Source organism: Pongo pygmaeus, chromosome 16 (assembly GCF_028885625.2).
Source record: "Pongo pygmaeus isolate AG05252 chromosome 16, NHGRI_mPonPyg2-v2.0_pri, whole genome shotgun sequence".
Classification (NCBI taxonomy): Eukaryota; Metazoa; Chordata; class Mammalia; order Primates; family Hominidae; genus Pongo; species Pongo pygmaeus.
In genome coordinates, this window is record NC_072389.2 from 55,805,660 (window position 1) to 55,828,398 (window position 22,739).

At 37.5% G+C, this 22,739-nt stretch overlaps 1 protein-coding gene across 5 annotated transcripts in view; it reads right to left on the reverse strand.

Moving 5' to 3' along the window:
- Positions 1-334: 334 nt before the first annotated feature.
- The window catches only part of TRPM7 (transient receptor potential cation channel subfamily M member 7), a 129,162-nt gene continuing 106,757 nt past the window's right edge, over positions 335-22,739 (reverse strand). For 3 of the 5 annotated variants that reach the window (XM_054450615.2, XM_063652232.1, XM_063652235.1), the window contains 10 exons: positions 20,878-20,912; positions 18,647-18,672; positions 15,858-15,908; positions 15,714-15,779; positions 14,835-15,118; positions 14,620-14,702; positions 14,257-14,462; positions 10,073-10,124; positions 9,854-9,960; positions 335-1,837 (listed from right to left, as the gene is read on the reverse strand). In XM_054450615.2, the coding sequence (XP_054306590.1) occupies positions 1,707-1,837; positions 9,854-9,960; positions 10,073-10,124; positions 14,257-14,462; positions 14,620-14,702; positions 14,835-15,118; positions 15,714-15,779; positions 15,858-15,908; positions 18,647-18,672; positions 20,878-20,912 (1,041 nt within the window). In that variant the 3' untranslated portion in view covers positions 335-1,706. The remainder of the gene's footprint in view (positions 1,838-9,853; positions 9,961-10,072; positions 10,125-14,256; positions 14,463-14,619; positions 14,703-14,834; positions 15,119-15,713; positions 15,780-15,857; positions 15,909-18,646; positions 18,673-20,877; positions 20,913-22,739) is intronic. The other 2 variants (XM_063652234.1, XM_063652233.1) reach the window with 1 other exon arrangement.

A 22,739-nucleotide genomic window follows, 5' to 3' on the forward strand; every position in this document is an offset into this window, starting at 1 on the left:
ATCGCACCACTGCACTCCAGCCTAAGCAACAGGGCGAGACTCCATCTCAAAAAAAAAAAAAAAAAAAAAAAAAAGTGTAGCTACTATTATAATCCTGTGAAAATAATTAACATAAAATTAAAAATCAATAGACAGCCCATATTGCCCTTTTTTGGCCTAACAAAAAACAGATTTCTAAGAAGACAGTAAGAAATCAGTATTAATTTAAACACTGTACAGGGTAGGAGATCAAAAGCATAAGTATACAAATGGTTCATTTAAAAAAACTGATACTCAAATTGACACCCTGAAAATGTCAGATAATTTTTCAGAATGATTAAACTCACTAAACATCTGTAAACAATAAATTTATTTCATTTCTTTTAAAGATTTAATGATGTACAAAACGTATATAATATCTTTAAGTAATACACTTTTTCTTTCTCCCCACCCCCAACCAATATTAAACACTATTTAAACAGCTTATCATCTCTTGCCTTGTCTGTATCTATGAGATACACTACTAAATACAAATAAGCTTTATACTGCTCCCTTCCAAATAAAAATTAAAATTAGTACCAAGGAAACAAAAGAAAAAGAAAAAAATTAAAGCATAAAACTTAGATGAAAAGCTTTTCTTGTTATTGTTCAATATTCAACAATATCTGGGGCTGTTAAATTACATTTTATTGGCATAAGGTTGCACTGCAATCTGCCAGTATCACATAATGATAATCCAACTGAATTAATTTCTTAAGTACCACAAACAGCATTCATGTTCAAATATTCCAACACAATTTTAAATATATGCAAGAGTTCATGTTTACATTCTGACTTGATATAACAATCAATAAAATCTTTGGAGAAGTATGTAAGTTCTGGGTTGTTGCTATAGATACAGATAGGGAAAAAGTACTTCAACTTTCCTCAAAAGGTAACTTCCCTTGACGAGTGAGTTAGGTTTCTGCTTTTATAATTTAGGTTATATATCAGTTTACCATGGCTTTCTTCTACTTAACAGTGACTTGATAAAACAATGTTAAAAAAACCCAATTAACATTTTTACACAATTTGGGTTCTATTTAAAAAAAAAACTGGCTCTATCTTTAAATATGGAGCCTAACCCTGATTCATAAATACCGTCCCTCTTGAAAATGGTCTTCAGTTCAGGCTTCTTATACCTCTGTGAACCTAGAATTAGAACAAGTCATTTCCCTTCCCGTGGCCAACAAGCATCTAGTTGGGAACCAGTGATATCATCACTGAACACACTAAATACACTGAGGAAAATTTTGACTGCCATTTAACCAAAAGGCTGCGTGATTTCATTTCCCTAGTTGAATGGCAATAAACCAGCTGCCAATAAAATCTGCATGGACACCTACCTTTGGTTAATGGTATTGTACCACATAAGAGAGGGCATCACCCTCATCAAAACAAAGTCAAATGAGATCCTCTGCTATACAAAGAGCCCTTTAAAAAGTTATAAATACTAATTATCAATTACCTGTAAAATTTCTCAGCTGCCAGCTCTATCCTATAGGGACTTTCTGACTGATTAGTTAAATCAGGTCAAAAGAATATTGACCTTTTAACTGTGCTGGAGTCAGCAAATTCAACTTGCATACACCTTTCTATATTACCAAACAATTTCCTCCTGAGGGAAAAGTCACACAGTAACATTTCTGTGAGGTGCAGGCAAAACCAATGATTCAGTAATATCAATATTATAACATCAGACGAACAGAATTAGTTGATTCTGATTCTTTGGTGGAATTTCCAGGCTGAAGATTCAAATCTGAAGGCTCCTCCTGAGGAAATATAATTTTATCAGGCGTATAATCATTCCTCTTCAGATCTACATTGAACACCCACAACAATTAAAAAAAAAAAGAGAGAAAAGAAAAAAGTTAGTATTTCTTAGAAATGGAGAATTAGGAACATTTTCTTTTCTTTTCGAGACAGAGTTGCCCAAGCTCTTGTTGACCAAGCTGGAGTGCAATGGCGCGATCTCGGTTCACTGCAACCTCCACCTCCCGGGTTCAAGCGATTCTCCTACCTCAGCCTCCCAAATAGCTGGGATTACAGGCATGTACCACCATGCCTGGCTAATTTTTTGTATTTTTAGTAGAGACAGGGTTTCACCATGTTGGTCAGGCTGGTCTCGAACTCCCGTCCTCAGGTGATCCACCTGCCTCAGCCTCCCAAAGTGCTGGGATTATAGGTGTGAGCCACCATGCCCGGCTAAATTAGGAACATTTCTAATCAATTTTTCTCCAAACATGTCAGACTTGTTTTCTATCAGGTTGTTATAAATTCAGTAGTCACCAAATTTATACACATAAAAATGAAGTCATTCATTCATTCAACAAATAATTACATATTGACCATGAGTCAGAAACTCATGTAGGCGTGGGAATGTAGCAGTGAACAAACCAGACAAGGTCCCTGGTCTCAGTGAGCTTATATTCTAGTGGGTGACAAAAAATAAGCAAACAGAAAAATGACAGAATTATAAGCAGTAAAAAGTGCCTTGAAGGCAGGGTGCAGTGGCTCATGCCTGTAATCCCAGCACTTTGAAAGGCCAAGGTGGGAGAATCATTTGAGGTCAGGAGTTCAAGAGCAGCCTGGCCAACATGGTGAAGTCTCTTGTCTCTACAAAAAATACAAAAATTAGCCAGGTGTGGTGGTGAGTGCCTGTAGTCCCAGCTACTCAGAAGGCTGAGGTGGGAGGACTGTTTGAGCCCCAGTAGGCAGACATTGCAATGACCCAAGATCATGCCACTGTACTTCAACCTGGGCGACAGAGTGAGATCCTGTCTCAAAAAAAAAAAAAAAAAAAAAAGTGCTTTGAAGAAAAGAGTGTAGTGAATTATAATGAGGGACAGATGGAAGATGGTATAGGGTGATTGTTTCAAACAGGTCTGGGCAGGAAAGCCAGAGGAAGAGATTTGAGTAAATATCTGAATATTGAGAAGTGAACTATCAAAGCTCTAGGAGGAGTGTTCTAGGCAGAGGGAGGGTTAACTGCAAAGACTGTCAGAAGGAAATGGACTTAGTGTGCTTTGCAAATGGTAAGAAGACAGTGTGGCTTCTACATAGTGAATGAGAGGAAAACTAGTAGAAATTGAGCTCAAGCAGCAGTTAATGGCCCAAGATTGTCAACTACAGATTGTGGGCCAAATCTGGTCTGCTGCCTGTTTTTGTAAGCAGTTTTACTGGAATGCAGTCACACTCGTTTGTTCACAGTCTATGGTTATTTCTGCACCACGACGGTAGAATTGTGTAGCTGGGACAGACCACATGGTCCACAAAGCCTAAAATATTTGCTACCTTGTCCTTTACAAAAGTTTGCTGATCTTGATTTAGAAGATACAAGCTATGATGAGAAGTACAGATACAATACAAAATCCACTGGAAGGTTTTAAGCAGTCTCAAGAAAGAAACATCATCAGATTTGTTTCAAGAACTATTCTGATGACTATGAAAACTCTTGTGAGAGGATGGGTGGCAGCAGTCCAGGAAACAAGGTGGTAGCCATGAAGACAGAGAAGAGCAGATGAATTCTAGGGAGATTTCAAAATTAGAACAGACAGAATTTGATGAACTGGCTATGAAGGGCAAGGAAAAAGAAGAATTGGATAGTTTTAGGTTTTGGACTTGAACAACTGGGTAACCATTAATAAGATGGGGAAACAGAGTTCTATGTAGGGTGGTAGATGTAAATCAAGAATTTTGGATTGGACATGTTACTAAAGATGCTTTATAGCAAGCCTGCCCGACTCTCGGCCCACAGGCCACATGCAGCCCAACACAAATTCATAAACTTTCTTAAAACATGATGGCTTTTTTTTGCAATTTTTTTTTAAGCTCATCAGCTATGGTAGTTGGTAGTGATAGTGTATTTTATGTGTAGCCCAAGACAATTCTTTTTTTTTGAGACAAGGTCTTGTTGTTGCCCAGGCTGAAGTGCAGTGGCACGATCTCGGCTCACTGAAACCTCTACCTCTGGGGTTCAAGCGATTCTTGTGCCTCAGCCTCCCCAAGTAGCTGGGATTACTGGCCTGTGACACCACACATGGCCAATTTTTATATTTTTAGTAGAGACTGGTTTTTGCCATAATTGGCAAAGCTGGTCTTGAACTCCTGGCCTCAAGCGATCTGCCCACTTCGGCCTCCCAAAGTGCTGAGATTACAGGCATGAGCCATGGTGCCTGCCCAACTATTTTTCTTCCAATGTGGCCCAGGGAAGCCAAAAGGATGGACCCCTCTTCTTCAGCCTGGGTGACAGAGTGAGACTGTCTCAAAAAATAAAATAAAATAAAATAGTATCCAAGTAGAAATATAGGTAGCTGAATAGAAACAGGAGCTTGGGAAATACGTTAAGTCTTCAGACAGATTGCTATGATCAGTATATAAACATATTTATAGGTATGGGACAAGAAGAAATCACTTAAGAAGTTACAGACATATATGAAAATAGCTGCAGAACCGGAAACAATGCAGTAATATCAACATTATAAACTAACCAAGTCATGCATAAACATATATATGTATGTTTTTATTTCTTAAAAAAAAAAAAAGATACGTGTGCAGAACATGCAGGTTTGTTACACAGGTATATGTGTGCCATGGTGTAAACCCTTATATTTTTATCTCCATATAAAATATAACTGATACTCAGAATATGAACTAATTTTTTTTAAAAATAAAAATATTTGACCTCACTGAATCATAAACTGTTAATTTTAATCTAAGAAACAGCCTATATTAAATAATCCAAACATATTTGCAACTGTATTAATTATTTTTGATAAATTTTAAATTCAAGACTATGTCAGTATGGCTTTAGGAATACAAGCTAATCTGCAATTATTGTACAAAGAACAGTGGAGAGAAACACAATTATAGCTCATCTTAATTATATTGTTAACTAGTAAGTGTATCAATGAGCAAATCATCTCAACTTTAATTATATAATCTAGAAAATGAAGGATCTGGGCCAGATTGCTTTTTTTTTTTTTTTTGAGATGGAGTCTCACTCTGTCTCACAGTGGTGCAATCTCTCCTCACTGCAACCTGTGCCTCTTGGGTTCAAGCAATTTGCCTGCCCCAGCCTCCCAAGTAGCTGGGATTACAGGCACCCACCACCACGCCCAGCTAATTTTTGTATTTTTAGTAGAGATAGGGTTTCACCATGTTGGCCAGGCTGGTCTTGAACTCCTGACCTCAAATGATCTGCCCTCCTCAGCCTCCCAAAGTGCTAGGATTACAGGGGTACCATGCTGGCTTAAAAAATAGAAACTGTTTAGATTTAAAACAAAATCAAGAACCTAAGTATACGCTGTCTATAAGAAACCCACCTTAAATATAATTATATATAGATGTGTGTGTGTGTATGTTTTGAAAAAAAGATTGGCAAAAGGTATATGATGAAAACATTAATCAAAAGATAGCTGGAGTGGTTATGTTAATATTAGAAAAAGTATACATCAAAATAAAGAAAATTACCATGATATTATTAATACACAATGACAAAATAATCAATTCGCCAAGAAGACATTAACAATAGTATATGTGTATGCATCTAAGAACAACGCCTCAAAACACATGAAGGAAAAACTGATAGAACTGAAAAGCAAGACAGACAAATCCAATTATATTTGGAGACTTCCTTTCTAGTTAATCAATAGAACTAATACACAGAAAACCAGCAAGGATATAAGAAATCTGAACACTAGCAACAAACTTTCTTTAATTAATATTTACAGAATACTCCATCCAACAATAGCAGAATATATATTACTTTCCAAAGCACATGGAATGCTCAGAGACCATAAACTTTTTTTTTTTTTTTTTTTGAGATGGAGTCTTGCTCTGTCGCCCAGGCCAGAGTGCAGTGGCGCGATCTTGGCTCATTGCAACCTCTGCCTCCCCGGTCCCAGTGAGTCTCCTGCCTTGGCTTATTGAGTAGCTGGGATTACAGGCGCCCACCACCACACCCAGCTAATTTTTGTATTTTTTAGTAGAGATGGGGTTTCACTATGTTGGCCAGGTTGGTATCGACCTCCTGACTTCAGGTGATCCACCTGCCTCAGCCTCCCAAAGTGCTGGGATTACAGGTGTGAGCCACCGAACCCAGCTCCATAAACTTGTAAGGTTAAAAAAAATTTAATTGAAATAGTACAAAGTATGTTTCTTTTAAAATAGAATTAAGCAAGAAATCAATAAAAGACATTTGGAAAATTTTAAAGTATTTGAGAACTAAACAAGACACTTCTAAACAATCCATACATAAAAGAGGAATAACAACTGAAATTATAACTATTTTAAAGTAAATACAAATGAAAATAAAATATACCCAAATTTGAGAGATGGAGCTAAAACAATGCTTAGAGGGAAAATTATAGCACTAAATCTCTTGTTAGAAATAAAGATCTGAGGCTGGGCGCAGTGGCTCACGCCTGTAATCCCAGCACTTTGCGAGGCCGAGTCGGGTGGATCACGAGGTCAAGAGATCAAGACAATCCTGGCCAAAATGGTGAAACCCTGACTCTACTAAAAATAACAAAATTAGCTGGGTGTGGTGGCACGCACCTGTAGTGCCAGCTACTCTAGAGGCTGAAGCAGGAGAATCGTTTGAACCTGGGAGGTGGAGGGTGCAGTGAGCAGAGATTACACCACTGCACTCCAGCCTGGTGACACAGTGAGACTCCATCTCAAAATAAATAAATAAATAAATAAATAAAATAAAGATCTGAGATTCAATAATCTAAGTTTCCACTTTCATAAACTAGAAAAAGAACAAACTAAACCTAAAGCGAGTATAAACATGGAAATAATAAAAAGAATAAATCAAATAAATTGAAAACAGAAAAGCAACAGTAAAACAATGACAACGAAAACTGATTCTTTGAAGGTATCAATAAAATTGATAAACCTCTAGCCAGGCTGATCAAGAAACAAAGAGCACAGACACAAATTGCCATAAGGAAAAAGGGGATTTGCCACAGACCTAACGGATATTAAAAAGATAGTAACAGCATAAATAACTTTATGCCCCCAAATTTGACAATTAAAAAAAAAAATGGACCAATTCCTTAAAAGACACAAACTACCAAAACTCACTCAAAAAGAACTGATAATCAACAGTCCTATCTCTATTAAACAAATTAAATGCTTAAGCTTTTTTTTATTTTTTATTTTTTAAAATTATTATTTTTTATTATTATACTTTAAGTTTCAGGGTACATGTGCACAATGTGCAGGTTTGTTACATATGTATACATGTGCCATGTTGGTGTGCTGCACCCATCAACTCGCCATTTAGCATTAGGTATATCTCCCAATGCTATCCCTCCCCGTTCCCCGCTAAATGCTTAGTTTAAAACCATGTGACAAAGAAAACTTCAGGCCAAGATGGTTTGACTGGAAAATCCCATCAAACATTCACGGTAGGGACAGTATCAATTCTATACAATCTATTCCCAAAAATAACACTTATTTTATAAGTATTATCCTAACACTAAAAGAAAACAAACATAGTGCCCCATAAAAGAAACCTACCACAGACCCAATGTTCTTCATGAACACAGATGCAAAATCCTCAACATATTATTGAAAACTGAATCTAACAATAAATAAAAAAGATATGTATCACAACAAAGTGTGGTTTGTCCTAGGAATGCAATACTGGCTCAACATTAAAAAAACAATCGATGTAATACACTATATTAACCTATTAAAGGAGAAAAACCACATGATCATACCAAAAGATGCAGAAAAAAAAAATCTGACAAAATTCAATATCCATTCAAGATAAACATTCTCAAGAAACAAGGAGTAGGCCGGGTGTGGTGGCTCACGCCTGTAATCCCAGCACTTTGGGAGGCCGAGGCGGGCGGATCACAAGGTCAGGAGATCGAGACCACGGTGAAACCCCGTTTCTACTAAAAATACAAAAAAAAATTAGCCGGGCGCGGTGGCGGACACCTGTAGTCCCAGCTACTCAGGAGGCTGAGGCCGGAGAACGGCGTCCATCCTCCGGGAGGCAGAGCTTGCAGTGAGCGGAGAACGCACCACTGCACTCCAGCCTGGGCGACAGAGCAAGACTCTGTCTCAAAAAAAAAAGAAACAAGGAGTAGAAGGAAATTTCTTCAGCCTCATAAAGTGCATCTACAAAATCCTTACAGTTAACATCACCTTAATAGTGAAAAGACAGAATGCCTTCCTCTTAACATCAGAAACAAAGCAAATTATGTTTACTCTCACTACACCCATTCTATACTATGCTGGAAATCCTTGCCAGTGCAAAAAGTCAAGGAAAAAAAAAAAAAAGATACACAGGTTGAAAAGAAAGAAACTGTCTTTATTGTCTACACAAAAAAAATCCCGAGAAGTCTATTACAAAAAGCTCCTAAAAAAGAGTTATGCAACGTTGCAGGGACATATGCTCAAAAAAATCAATGGCATTTCTGTATACTAGCAATAAATAAAAAACAAATTTTAAAAAATAGTACCATTTACATACCTAATAATGCTTATTATATGGCTGGTACTAAGTATCTCACAAAACCAACTCATTAAGTCCTCAAAAACTCCTTGGTGATGTAGGTATTCTCTGGAGCCATGCATCCTGGCTCTCAAGTCTAAGCCCTTAACTATTACAATACTGGGCATATGAAGTGGGACTTTCAAAAATACACAAGGGCTGGGCGTGGTGGCTCACGCCTGTAATCCTAGCACTTTGGGAGGCTGAGGCAGGTGGATTGCTTGAGCCCAGGAATTCGAGACCAGCCTGGGTGACATGGCAAAACCTCATCTCTACAAAAAATTAGCCAGGTGTTGTGGCACGTGCCTGTAGTCCCAGCTACTTGGGAGGCTGAGGTGGGAGGATAACTTGAGCCTGGGAGGTGGAAGCTGCAGTGAGCTGAGATCGCACCACTGCACTCCAGCCTGAGCAACAGAGTGAGACCCTGTCTCAAAAACAAACAAACAAACAGCTCAAGGGTGGGTCCCAGACATGTAATTTTTTTTTAAATTTAACTTTTAAAAGAGACGGGGTCTCACTATGTTGCCCAGGCTGAAGTAGGCACTACAGCTTTGAACTCCTGAGCTCAAGCGATCCTCTGGTATCAGCCTCCTGAGTAGCTGGGACTACAGGCATGTGTCACTGCTCCTGGTAGGGTAATTTTTTTTTTTTAAAGTTCCACAGGGGACTATGATGCACGTCAAAGAGAGACAACCACGGGTTTGTGCTTTAACTAACAATTAAATAATAACTTGTAATTCTCTGCATACAAAGATGATGTTAATATCATGAGACAATATATTTACAGTTCCTGTTCCTGCTTGATCAAATAGCCTTTTCTCAATTCTTCTGCAAGGCTAACTTGAAGGTCTATTCATTCTCCAAATAAAGGCAAATACGTTAGTTTCCCAGGATCATTCCCTGACCTGGGTTTGAGTTAAGGGACCCGCTTACATGTTCTATACCACTCTGTTCTGTTTTTTCCTCTCTCTTGGCATTTATCAGTCCTGTAACTCCCTGCTAATCTTGTCAATATTCAACATGAAGCTAAACTCCATGAGGACAGAGACATAGCTGTCTGGTTCGATATTCTACTTTCAACACTGAGCACAATTCCTGGCATTCTGCAGACACATACTATATTAAATTAATGAACTTTGTATAAAGAAAGAAAGAAAACACAGATTCATTTATAACCAACAATATGTATTTGCAAAGGAGCTGCTGAGGCTGGCACAATTAGGGACCATTATATTAAACATTTGTACCTCTGGCCTTATGAGGTATTGTAGTAACCAAGTTTCGTAACAATTTATATACTATACTGATTAAGAAATTTTTTACCTGGAAGTTTAAGCTTTCTACAGCAAGAATTACAGTGATGTTTTGCTCTGAAGTTTTTAATTGCATCTTCTCCTAGATTTGCTGGGCCAAAAACCATATCACAGGATCTGTAGAATTGGTAATTAAAAAAAAAAAAAACAACCAAAAAAGGGGCAGTTTATGCAGGTACAAATATAAAATGTGAAATTATGCCTTAATGAAATAGTTAAAACTTATTACCTCTTTTCTTCTGCTTTTATCACAGATGGGTCAGTCAAATTTTCACCAACACCTTTGTATGTGTATATAAAAAAGACAAATAATTTATATTATATAATTGACATAAATACTGACATCTGCATAATAAAAATCATCTTAAGAGATGTTATAGTATCTCAATCATTACAATGTTAAACTATTCAAGGAGTGTAGTTCTTCTCTTTTGATATTTCATAACTTGATTTATGACCCTGGCATTCTACAGGGAGAGGCATATCTCCTTGTAATGTGAACAAGAGTTAAACGCCAGAGTTGGTAGGTAGGCATTAAGTTCCTTATCCTACAGCACCAAGGATGCAAATACCTCCTTACTTGTAAAAGGTCTGGTCAATCTGCCCTTGTTTCATCTTAGTTAGCAAAGAACAATTTGGTACATGAAGGAATAATCCATAGGACTTTAAAAGTGTTTGGGATTGGCCAGGGCAGTGGCTCACGCCTGTAATCCCAGCACTTTGGGCGGCCAAGGCAGATGGATCACCTGAGGTCAGGAGTTCGAGACCAGCTTGACCAACATGGTGAAACTTCATCCCTTAAAAAAAAAAAAAAAAGTTAGCCGGGCGTGGTAGGGGGCGCCTGTAGTCCCAGCTACTTTTGGGAGGCTGAGACGGCAGAATCGCTTGAACCCGGGAGGTGGAGGTTGCAGTGAGCCAAAATCGTACTACTGCACTCTAGCCTGGGCAACAGAGTGAAATTCGTCTCAAAAACAAAAACAAAAACAAAAACAAACAAACAAAACAACAACTGTTTGGGATTTAAGGGAAAAAAACCACACACATTAACACATACCACATTTTCTTGCAAAACATTCACGTAACACAAAGAGTAAGACTGTGAAGATCTTTCTTCACCTCCAGCCCTCTCCAGAAGTATTATGATTAAATCTTTCCAGTCTCTTATATATTCATGTGTGTATATATAAACACATACACACACACACACACTTAATACCTACTGATATTTTGAATAATCACAAATATTTAACCCATTAGAACAAAATCTAATAAAATGGTTCAATTTCACAAAAGGAAAAACCAGAATTAAAACACAATACTATTTTCCATCCAATAGAATGGCAAACATTAAGAATATTCAATACTGGAAAGACTGTAGAGAAGCGGGAACTTCCGTAGAATGCTGAGTATGATTTCTGATAAGCTTTTGGGAAAGTAATCTGGCAGTTGTTATTAAAATTAAAATTGTACTAATCTCTTTTCTAAGCCAATTTAGGAACTCACTTTATGGAAATAAAAGTAGCAGTGCATGAGAATGGTTTGCTGCAAGCACTGTTTGTAGAAGCAAAAAACTAGAAGTAGAGTGAATGTCTATCAACACAGATGTAAATCATGCTATAGCTGCTACACTATAGACTATCACGCAGCTTACTAAAGAAATAACTCTAGAAAATGCCCATGATATATCGTTAGGCAGAAAAAAAAAGTGGAAAAAAAAAAATCTCATGATCCCAGTTGGGGTAAAACCAACACAACAAAACAAAATAATAAAAAAGAGGGAAAAAAGTCTCCATTTGTGTATATGTCTTCAAAGAAGTAGAAAAATAAAAAAGATGGGAACACTTTGTTCTTTATATATTGCTACACTGTTTAACTTGTAATCATCTAAGATATTCCTATGTAAAAATTGTTCAATAAACATTATGTTGAGATGGAATCTACTCGGTGAAGATACCGTGAACATTGTTCAAATCACAACAAGGGATTTAGAATATACATAAACTTTGTTGATAAAGCAGCAGGGTTTGAGAGGGTTCACTCCAATTTTGAAAGAAGTTCCACTGTGGGTAAAATGCTATCAAATGGCATTGCGTGCTAAAGAAAAGTCTTTCATGAAAGGAAGAATCAATCAATGTGGCAAACTTCACTGTGGCCAGAAGAGTGGCTCATGCCTGTAATCCTAGCACTGTGGGAGGACTGCTTGAGGCCAGGAGTTCAAGACTAGCCTGACCTACCTAGTTAGACACCCATCTCTACAAAAATTTTTTAAAATTAGCTGCGTGCAGTGACGTGAGCCTGTAGTCCCAGCTATGCAGGAGACTGAGGCAGGAGGATGGCTTCAGCCCAAGGAGTTTGAGGTTGCAGTGAGTTGTGATTGAGCTACTGCACTCCAGCCTGGGCAACAGAAAGAGACCCTGCCTCTATTTTTAAAAAAAAGGAAGAAAAAGAAATTGCTGCAGTCGTCGCAAACTTTGGCAACTACCAGTTAGCAGTCATCAACATGGAGGCCAGACCCTTCACCAGGAAAAAGACTACAACTTGATGAAGGCTTAGATGATTCTTACTATTTTTTAACAATAAGGTATTTTTAAATTAAGGTATGTACACTGTTCTTCATACACAATGCTATCACACACTTTAGACTACAGTATAGTGTAAATATAACTTTTATATGTACTGCAAATCCAAAAAATTCATGTGATATGCTTTATTGCAATATTTGCTTCGTTGCAGTGGTCTGGAACTGAGCCTGCAGTATCTCTAATGTATGCTTGTAATTTTTAAACTTAATTGGATTGGCCTAACTCATAATGGACATCAGACAGTTTTTCACTACATACACCACCATAATCATTTTTATAAAGATATGAACTACTGAAAAAAGTGTAGTTGTTTTTACATAGATTTTCATTCTTGAGCTGAATCAATACCTGTTTGCTTTTCAACAAATCTTTTATATTTATACCTGTACACTAAAGAGTCACTGAGTAATAAACATTCTAAACAATTGTTCTCACGTGATTTAAAATCTGGTCTGTGTTTACATTTGAAATTAAGTCTGCTCTTCAGGCAGAAAAATTATGGAAGCCATAATGAAGAGAAGAGCTCGCAACTTGCTCAATTTAACTTTCCTTTGACTCACTGCGAAGTTCAGCAGACATTACTCCAAGCAAACCTGCCCTCTTGCAGTCACCATTTCTTTTTTTTCTTTCACATGTACGAAAGTCTTTTTTCTTTTATATGTACGAAACACAGTCTATCTGCTAAGATGGCTATGAGCAATTTTTCCCTCTATAGATGCATGTCGTTCTACCCGTCAACTGCTGAATCTACTTCGCCTCCCTCTGAATGTGGGCTACCCTTTTAAGTTGCCTTGATCAGTAAAATGTGGCAGAAGGCATCTCAATCCTGGGCCTAGCCTTAAGAGTTTCTGCCTTCTCTCTAGAAGCCAGCTGCTATGTAAGAAGTCTAAATACCTGAAACTACCATGCTGTGAGCAAGCCCAAGCTAGCTAGCCATGTAGACAGAGAACACTAAAGAATTGAGGAATTTAGTTGACAGTGAACAGAGACCTCAGACACTTGACTCCAGTCAAGCTGTTCAATGTCTCCAGCCATTCCACTCTTTTGAGGTGACAGCAGAGAGAGACAGTCCCACTATGTCCCATCCAAATTTCTGAATGAAAGAACTATAAGGAAATAAAATGGTAGTTGTTTTAAATCCACTAAATTTTTAGGTAGTTTAGTTCACAATAACAGGTAACATAAACACCAGGAATAATAGAGGTATTTGTTATTTTTAAAGAAACGGTCTTTATACTTTTGAAATACTAGACTGCATATCTTAGAATAGGGAATTTTTACATGTTTTTGCTTATCAAAACATCTGTATTATCTTAACAACAATTTAGATAGCCAGGCCGGGTGTGGTGGCTCACGCCTGTAATCCCAGCACTTTGGGAGGTTGAGGCGGGCAGATCACAAGGTCAGAAACTCAAGACCAGCCTGGCCAACATGGTGAAACCTTGTCTACTAAAAATACAAAAATTAGCTGGGTGTGGTGGCAGGCGCCTTGTAATCCCAACTACTCGGGAGGCTGAGGCAAGAGAATTGCTTAAATCCGGGAGGCGGAAGTTGCAGTCAGCTAAGATTGCACCACTACACTCCAGCCTGGGTGACTGAGCAAGACTCCCTCTGGGGGTGGGGGAGGGGGCGGGGGAACGAAAAAAAGCCAGATTCTATTACTCAAGGCCCTGATGGCTATATGCTATGACTGTGATTAACTTGCTTTTTTATAGCTTCTATTGGCCTAAGATTTTATTTATCTATAAATTAGCAGATTCTGTATATTATAACATGAATAGGTGAGAACCTACTGCAGAATTTCACCTTAGCAATATTTTAATAAATTTACCTTGCAAATCAAGTACCAGTAACTCCCCTCTTGTATATTCGTAAGTCCAGTGGCTAAAGGCTAGCATGATCTCTTCCAGAGTATTAGTTGGAATAATCTCATCTCCATTATTATTGTTGTATTTTCTAAATTCTCCAGTCATACATTCTTCCACAGCAAACCACTGTCCTGCTGAATGGCAATACAGCAGGAAAACTTCAAGGAACCTTATAAAAAATAGTTATAAATATTACTAGCAGTTTTGTTAATAAAATTCTAACTGATCTACAAAATGGATAATTAAATATTCAACATCAAAAATGAAGGTCAAAAGGGACTGCTATCCATATAATAAAAGATCCAAGAAAAAAATTAAAGATTTACCTTGGAGAATATGGTATGGATTTGGGTTTCATTTGATTAAAGGCAAATGTAAGCTTTTGTGCTGCTCTCTGTTGTTGAATTTCCTATAAAAGGAAGGGTGGGGAGAACCCTTGTTTAATATTTAAACTAAGATTATATTTGGCTTATTGATATTTCAGTAGTTAAAATATAAAGCTTAAATTATGTTCCACTATTAAACATTCACTGACACTTACTCTCAGACAGAGATGCAGAACTGTATCTTCTTTATAAATACTTGACCATGTATTAATCACCTCTGGAAGAAAAGATTTGATAATATAAAGATGCCCTGATTTGAGGATATCATGTTCTGACCAGGTACACTGTACTTTGACAGCTCTTCGTAAACCTCCGCCCATCTCCTCTTTGCTTAAAAACTCTATTTTGGCACAGAGGCCTAGTTGTGACCAAGAAGACATGCTGTTATTTAGTATGTTGGGTGAACTCTCTTCCAAACGATACACTGTGACAGGCTCCCCTGCAACACGAATGGAAACAGTTTAAGATTCAATTGTGACTTTTTAAAAACGACAAAGTAAAATAAAAATTAGCAGGCATCTTTAAGTAAGGAACAGAAGATAAAATGGACCAAGATGTAGTTTTATAAAATGAAATTTAATAGCAATAGGTAGGAAATCAAGGATACTTTCATAATATCTTTGAATTCATGTGTAATGTTAGGCATTTTTGAAATTCTGAGCATTTTAGAGAAAACCTTTAAAAAAGCAACTAAAATTCTACACACTTCTGAATTAAACTTAGAAGTTAGAGCTATCTGTTTCATGGACACTGTGATGTCAATTTATATACATTACTAGATAGTGGATCAAGAACTTTTTAGAATTAGAATATATTGTTGCTTCTGAATATGCCAGTAATGGAGAAATTCAATAATTCTGATGCTTCCCTTCTTCTATTCAAACATACCTCACCCTTGTGGTAGTCAGATTAATCAAGAATTTATTTGAAATCGATACTTCTTAATGTAATCCCACCCACATTCTATATTATAGCTAAAAATCATTAAAGGGTTAATTTTCACTTCTATTTATTTCTTTAATTTTTGGATTTACCTCTTGGAGGCACAGGTGTAAATGGAATGCTCTGTGATAACCTCATCAAGTTATTTCTTTCCACAGCTGCATAAAATGAGAGAGAAATGATGAAATCTGTAAAGGTTCAAAATACTATTAAATTTTGTTTTTAATATTACTGACCTGAATAATAGTAATTTGTATCCATAGCTGGCTTAAATGGAGAAGTGAGACCTAGAATGGCAAATAAACAAACGAGACCATTTAAAAAGTACTAGTACAGCAAAAATTTTAACCCGGATATTCTCATAATATCATTTTGAATTTCCATTGTGTAACTGTTCCTCACAAAAACAAAAAATTAGGGATAAAGTATGTCCACTGTGCTATATTACCCTATTTAATTATGCCAGATTAGTGAGAGCTGTGCATTTAGACACCTACAAGTGAAGAGCACATTATGCTGCACACTATCCTAACTCCTGCCATAAACTCACTCCTCCCATACCTCCCACTCAAAAAGAAAAATCTCTCTTTGATTCTGATGTTTGGGGGTTGGGGACTGTAGCCATGTAACTATTTTAGCAGGTCTACCATGAGAGGATGAACCTCTGGAATGTGAAATATACCCATCAAAAGCCCTTCCCCCATCTTTTTGTGTGTGTGTGGAATTGACCTTTAAATGTTGCAAGAAGACAAAGACAAGTCAAATCTGCTATGTGCTAAGTTTCTAGAACACAAATAAAAAGAAACCTACTGTCTTGCAGGAAAAGGAAGTTAGCCAACAGTTTTAATACTGTATAATATAAAAATATACTTTAAAAATGTGTATATACACATACATGTGTGCACATATTGTATGACTGTACAGAAGGAGTACCTAATGCCTTCTGGTTGAGAAGACGTCAAAGGCTATCTCAGAGTAAGAGAAGGGGGAAGACTGACCTATAGTGCTTTTTGGACATACACCCACCCAGATGCCACTCCAAAATATTCTAATTCTGTAGATATGTGTCATCATAGAAATGATTCTCTACAAATGATCTGAATATGCAGCTAAGACTACAAATTAATGAGCAAGAGTACAGGGATAACTGCAGGAGGTGAAGCTACAGAAACAGGGAATATCAAATTGTTAAGAGGAGGCCAGGCACAGTGGCTCACACCTGTAATCATTAACACTTTGGGAGGCTGAGGTGGAAAGACTGCTTTGGGGCCAGGAGTTCAAGACCAGCCCGGATAACATGGCAAGGCCCCATTATCAACAAAAAAGATTTTTAAAAGTAGCTGGGCAAGGTGGCACCCACCTGTGGTCCCAGCTACTCAGAAGGCAGAGGTGGGAGGATTGCTTGAGCCTAGGAGGTTGAGGCTGCAGTGAGCAAAGACTGTGCCACTGCACTCCAGCCTGGTGACAGACAGATCCTGTCTTTGGCAGGGGGTGGGAGGGGGGTGGGGGGCATGGAATTAAGAGCCTAAAGTGTGTGTGGGGGGAATTAAAAGCCTAATATGTCATGTTAAGGAAGAACACTGGATTTTATTAAACAACAATGGGGAAAAAATGTAAAGTGGAGGAGTGACCAGATCACATCTTTTAGAAAAATCAGGCCAGGTGCGGTGGCTCTCGCCTGTAATCTCAGCACTTTGGGAGGCGGAGGTGGGCAGATCATGAGGTCAGGAGTTAGAGACCAGCCTGGCCAACATGGTGAAATCCCGTCTCTACAGAAAGACAGAAATTAGCCGGATGTGGTGGTGGGCGTCTGTAATCCCAGCTACTCGGGAGGCTGAGGCAGGAGAATTGCTTGAACCTGGGAGGTGGAGGTTGCAGTGAGCCAAGATCACACCACTGTACTCCCTACTCCAGCCTGGGCGACAGAGCAAGACTCCTTCTCAGCCGGGGGCGGGGAAGGGTGGCAGAATAGAACATTGATGAGAAGTAAAACTACAGGCAGGGACCCCTAACTGGTATAACCACTTTGAAAACCTATTTGGTAGTAATTACCAAATGTGAACACATGCTAACTCTGACTCAGCAATTCCACTCCTAGGCATATGCCAATAATAAATAAATACATATGTTTATCAAACAACATGAACAAGAATGCTTATAGCAGCAAGTCATAATAGCCATACAGTGGAAGCTACTGAAATGACCACCAAATAGCAGAATGGATAAGTATATTCAATATATTTACGTAAGGAAATTTTATATAGTAGTGAGAATGCACAAATTACCACTATCCACAGCAATATTGATTAATTTTATAACAATATGTTAAGAGGAAGAAGACACAAAACAGTATATACTGTACAATTTCATTTATATAGCCAATATGCACATACATGCAAACACTCACACATGCATATACACCCCAAAATAGGTGAAACTATTGTTTTAGGGGCAGGGACTCTAAGAAGTAGAAACAAAGGAATGGGGATATAGGCAAAATTGTTTTTAGGTGCTGATTACATGGCTATACTTACTTTGTAAGAATTCACTGAATTCTGCACTATTCTGTATGCACTATACACTTCGATAAAAGGTTGACAAAGTAATGGTCTAAACTGAAAGGAGCAGTGGGATGTATACTGGAGGATGGATTTTAGAGACATGTAGGAAGTAAATGCAACAGGACTTTGTGAGAACAAAGTCAAGGTGGTCAAGAATAACTCAGCAGACTACAAGTTTCATTTGTTAAAACACACAGAATATTAGAAAAGGAGCAGGCTGTATAGCAGAGACCAAGTAGCAGGGAGGAAGTGTGACAGTAAAGAGATCATCATTCACAGGGTGGTTCGTGTGTTTGTGAAACATCTATAGTAAGGAGAAAGTATATGAGGGAAGAACTCTTCAATACCTTGGCTTTTTCTAGCTTGAAGTCTAAAATGTCTTACCTAGAATAATGTGGTGTTTGCTATAACAGATCATGTAAGATTCTCATTTTTTTCACATTAAATCTACCACACAGACTCACCATTTAATGTTCCTTCTTCAGATGGCCTAAAGAAACACCAAAAAATATAGTATAAGCTGTGCTATGATTTAAGTTTTGGCTATCATTTAATTTTTTGATTTTATACAATTATTATATAAAAAATATTATTAAGGAAATTCTGATATTGATTCCCTTTGAGTATTTGCCACTTCCCTTAAGCCAATCCCAATCCATATATAGATACATATATTTATACATATATACATCCATATGTATCTACTTATTAATAACTTGTATCTCCAATTTATGCCTAAATATTATTAGTAGTTTGGTGCCAAATCGAAGGCTCTATACTAATAAACTATTTCATAACTTCTGTATTTGTGGAGATTCATTCCAGTACTGTAACAATACATTGAGATGACTTTGCAGGATGCTAGAAATATTTCAATAGAATTGATGGACAAAGAACTGAGAGAAAAGTAAGTAGATGTCATTTTGCCTCTTAGTTTCTAATGTTGAAAAATATTTCTCCTAATGTTAACTGTATTTATTTATAACAACATATACTGGCACCAAATGGAGGTTCTTTTACTTCCAAGGATTCCAGTGTCAATTAGACACATAGGTAGAGTGGAAAAGAGAACAGAATGAGAATAAAGGAAAACGGGTTAGAGGCTTAGCACTTTCATTACACAGCTATGTAGCCTTGCTCAGGAATGAAAGGACCAGATCCAGAAAGGACCTTGGGAGTAGACAACCTTGTCTCTTTCCAGCTCCTACATTCTATTTGACTCTGTTGTTTCCTGCTGATTTTCACCTTAATAGAAACATTTTCTTACAAAAAGTATTTTGAACCTAACATCATTCCTTTGCCTGCTGCTAATCAATCACTCTTTTCTCAGCACTCAAAGGGTTGCCACTCAGCTCCACCTTTATGGGTAATTCTCAGGGTCAGCATTCTGCAAGACAATGTTCTGTTGTTAGACACCAGAATTAACACCAACTTGAAGTACCTATTTTGTACTTACATCCTATGGCTTTGGTTATAAAAGAAAATATTCCTTGAAGAGGTCTGACTATAGGTGGGCCTTCCAAATGCCATTCCAGGGTCAGGAAACTCAATTTGAGCAGCTGCTTATCCTGTGGCCCAGGTTTATTTTCTTCTCTATATATTCAGATTTATTTATTTTCTTTTTTAAAAAAAATTATTTGTTTTGAGACTAGGTCTCGCTGTTGCCCAGGCTGGAGTGAAATGGTACAATCACGGCTCACTACTCCTGCGCTCAAACAATCCTTCTGCCTCAAGCCTCCTGAGTAGCTGGGACCACAAGTGCACACCACTATACCCAGCTAATTTAGAGATGGGGTCTATGTTTCTCAGGCTGGTCCCCAACACCTGGGCTCAAGCGATCCACCCACCTTGGCCTCCCAAAGTGCTGGGATCACAGGTGTGAAGCACCATGCCTGGCCCAGATTTATCTCTGATTCACAGAAGGGGAAAAACACTGCAGAATAATAATTTCCCCCAAATTGGCTTCTCTGCTCAAGAAATCCATATGAGAGAGTAACTCCACCATGCTTCCAGTATCAGGTGGGTGTCAAAACAAGACTTTTTTTTTTTTTTTTGCATATCCTTTGGAATTCTACAACACTAATTCCTAGGATGGAAACACAGAGATTATCTTAGATTTGTCTTTACCCTTATGTCTAACATGTACTAAAAAGTTTTACTTTCTGGGGACAATAACCTGTCAGATTGCCTATAGTTTCCACTTTTCGTTTTGGATTACCACATCAGCTTTCTAGTGGATCTTCCTGTATACAGGCTTTCTAATGTATACTGTGTATTACTGCTCTAATCATCAAAGTGCTTTCCAAAAGCAGATGCAAGGTTTGACTAGAATGATGGATAGAGAAATCAAGCAAGTACAAAACTAAAGTCTCAAACTAGGTCTCTCAACAAATGTATTCAGGAATAAGTTAGAAACAGGACTAAATAATAAAATCAGAATTGTATCACTATTAGGAAGACCTTAGTAGAGTTATAATTATAGTACAACTATATGAAAATAATAAATTTTAACTTATATATTAACTCATCATAAACTTGTTCCCCTAATCTCATCTATGTGAAGAGAGGAGATGCTAGAATAAATAATCATCACTCATAAAGAAATGTTAAAGAGATGATGCAAAGAGCAGGAAAAAAGACAACATTCAATAACTATGATACTTTGCAAGCTAATGGTCAGAAAAAGCTTACTTACATTTCTCTGTTTGATGGTCTATCTTGTAACCAATCCTTCAGTAAAAAAAAACAAAACACACACACAAAAACCTTAAAGACAAAAATCTCTAGATGAAGCATAACTGTTTAACTTTTTTTCTTATGTTTTAAGAATGAAAGGCTAAAAAACTAACATACAGTTCTTGTTTCATAAAACAATAAATTTATTTATTGTAACTGTATTTACTGTAAATGTAACTACCATAAGGCTATTCAACAAGGTGGAATAAAAAATTCTGTTATTTCCCACAACATAGTCTTTCTATTCTTTATGAATTTTTATATTGTTTGAAGACAATTCTATTCTCTTAAAATATATATTTGTGGCCGGGGTACAGTGGCTCACACCTGTAATCCCAGCACTTTGGGAGTGGTGGGTGGGTGGGTGGATCACCTGAGGTCAGGAGTTTGAGACCAGCCTGGCCAACCTGGTGAAACCTCATCTCTACTAAAAATACAAAAATTAGCTGGGCATCGTGGCGGGCGCCTATAATCCCAGCTACTTGGGAGGCTGAGGCAGGAGAATCACTTGAATCTGGGAGGTGGAGGTTGCAGTGAGCCAAGATTGTGTCATTGCACTCCAGCCCAGGCAACAGAGCGAGATTCCATCTCGAAAAAAAAAATATATATATATATATATGTATATACACATATACATATAAACATCAAAATACAAACAGAAAAATTAAAATCATGTAAGCTGTGAATGCTCATGACATTTAGGCATATTTCACTGCAGCCTTTGTTGTGTATATGTGCATATGGTTTTTATTCTGCAGTTTTATAATGTTCCTAGGTGTGGGTTTATTTTTACTTCCCCAGTTTGAGACTCATTCTGCCTGAATTTGAATCTTCACATATTTTATCATTTTGTAAAATTCTAAACCATTTCTAACCTCTTCAAATTTTGTCTACTCTCTCAAGGCCAGTTAGACGTGTCTTCCATGTCTCTTTACCTTTAACATATTTTCCATCTTACTATGTAGTTTATCTTTTTTTTTTTTTACTTTAATCATCTTGTGGACAATTTATTATTATTACTTTAATCCATTTAATTACAGTTCTGTGTTGCATTCTGATCCAGTTTAGTAATTCTCCCTTCAGATGTGCCTAATCTGTTAATTAACTCCCACTGAGTGGGGTTTTTTTTGAGATGGGGTTTCACTCTGAAGCTCAGGCTGGAGTGCAGTGGCGCAATCTCGGCTCACCGCAACCTCCACCTCCCCGGTTCAGGAGACTCTCTCCTGCCTCAGCCTCCTGAGTAGCTGAATTACAGGCATGTGCCACCATACCCAGGTAAGTTTTGATTTTTAGTAGAGACAGGGTTTTGTCATGTTGGCCAGGCTCATCTTGAACTCCTGATCTCAAGTGATCCACCTGCTTCGGCCAACCAAAGTGCTGGGATTACAGGCATGAGCCACTGCACCCAGCCCCCACTGAGTTTTTTTTTTTATTTCTAGTTTTTCAAATTTGCCAGTCCTTTTGAATCGTATCTCCTTCTTTTCTCATGTTTTATATTTAAAACTTTATGTCCATAATCACTTTAAACATACTTATTTTGTCATCTGTAACCAATAAGTCCACTATCTTAAGTTATCAGAAATCAAATACCGTTTATGTAAGTTGACTCCCATGAGTTCTAAATTGCCATTGTGAGGTCATCTTCGGTAAGGCTTTAATTTGTTGCAAAGTTGTGCAGCTCAGGGTCAGGAAGAGTCCCTCCAGAAAGGAGGATTTGTTACCGTGAATCTCTTTGTTAACTAACCTCTTTCCCCACTGAAATAACTTTTTTCAATAACATGATTTTAACAACATAATCTCTCTATGCCAGAACAGATATAT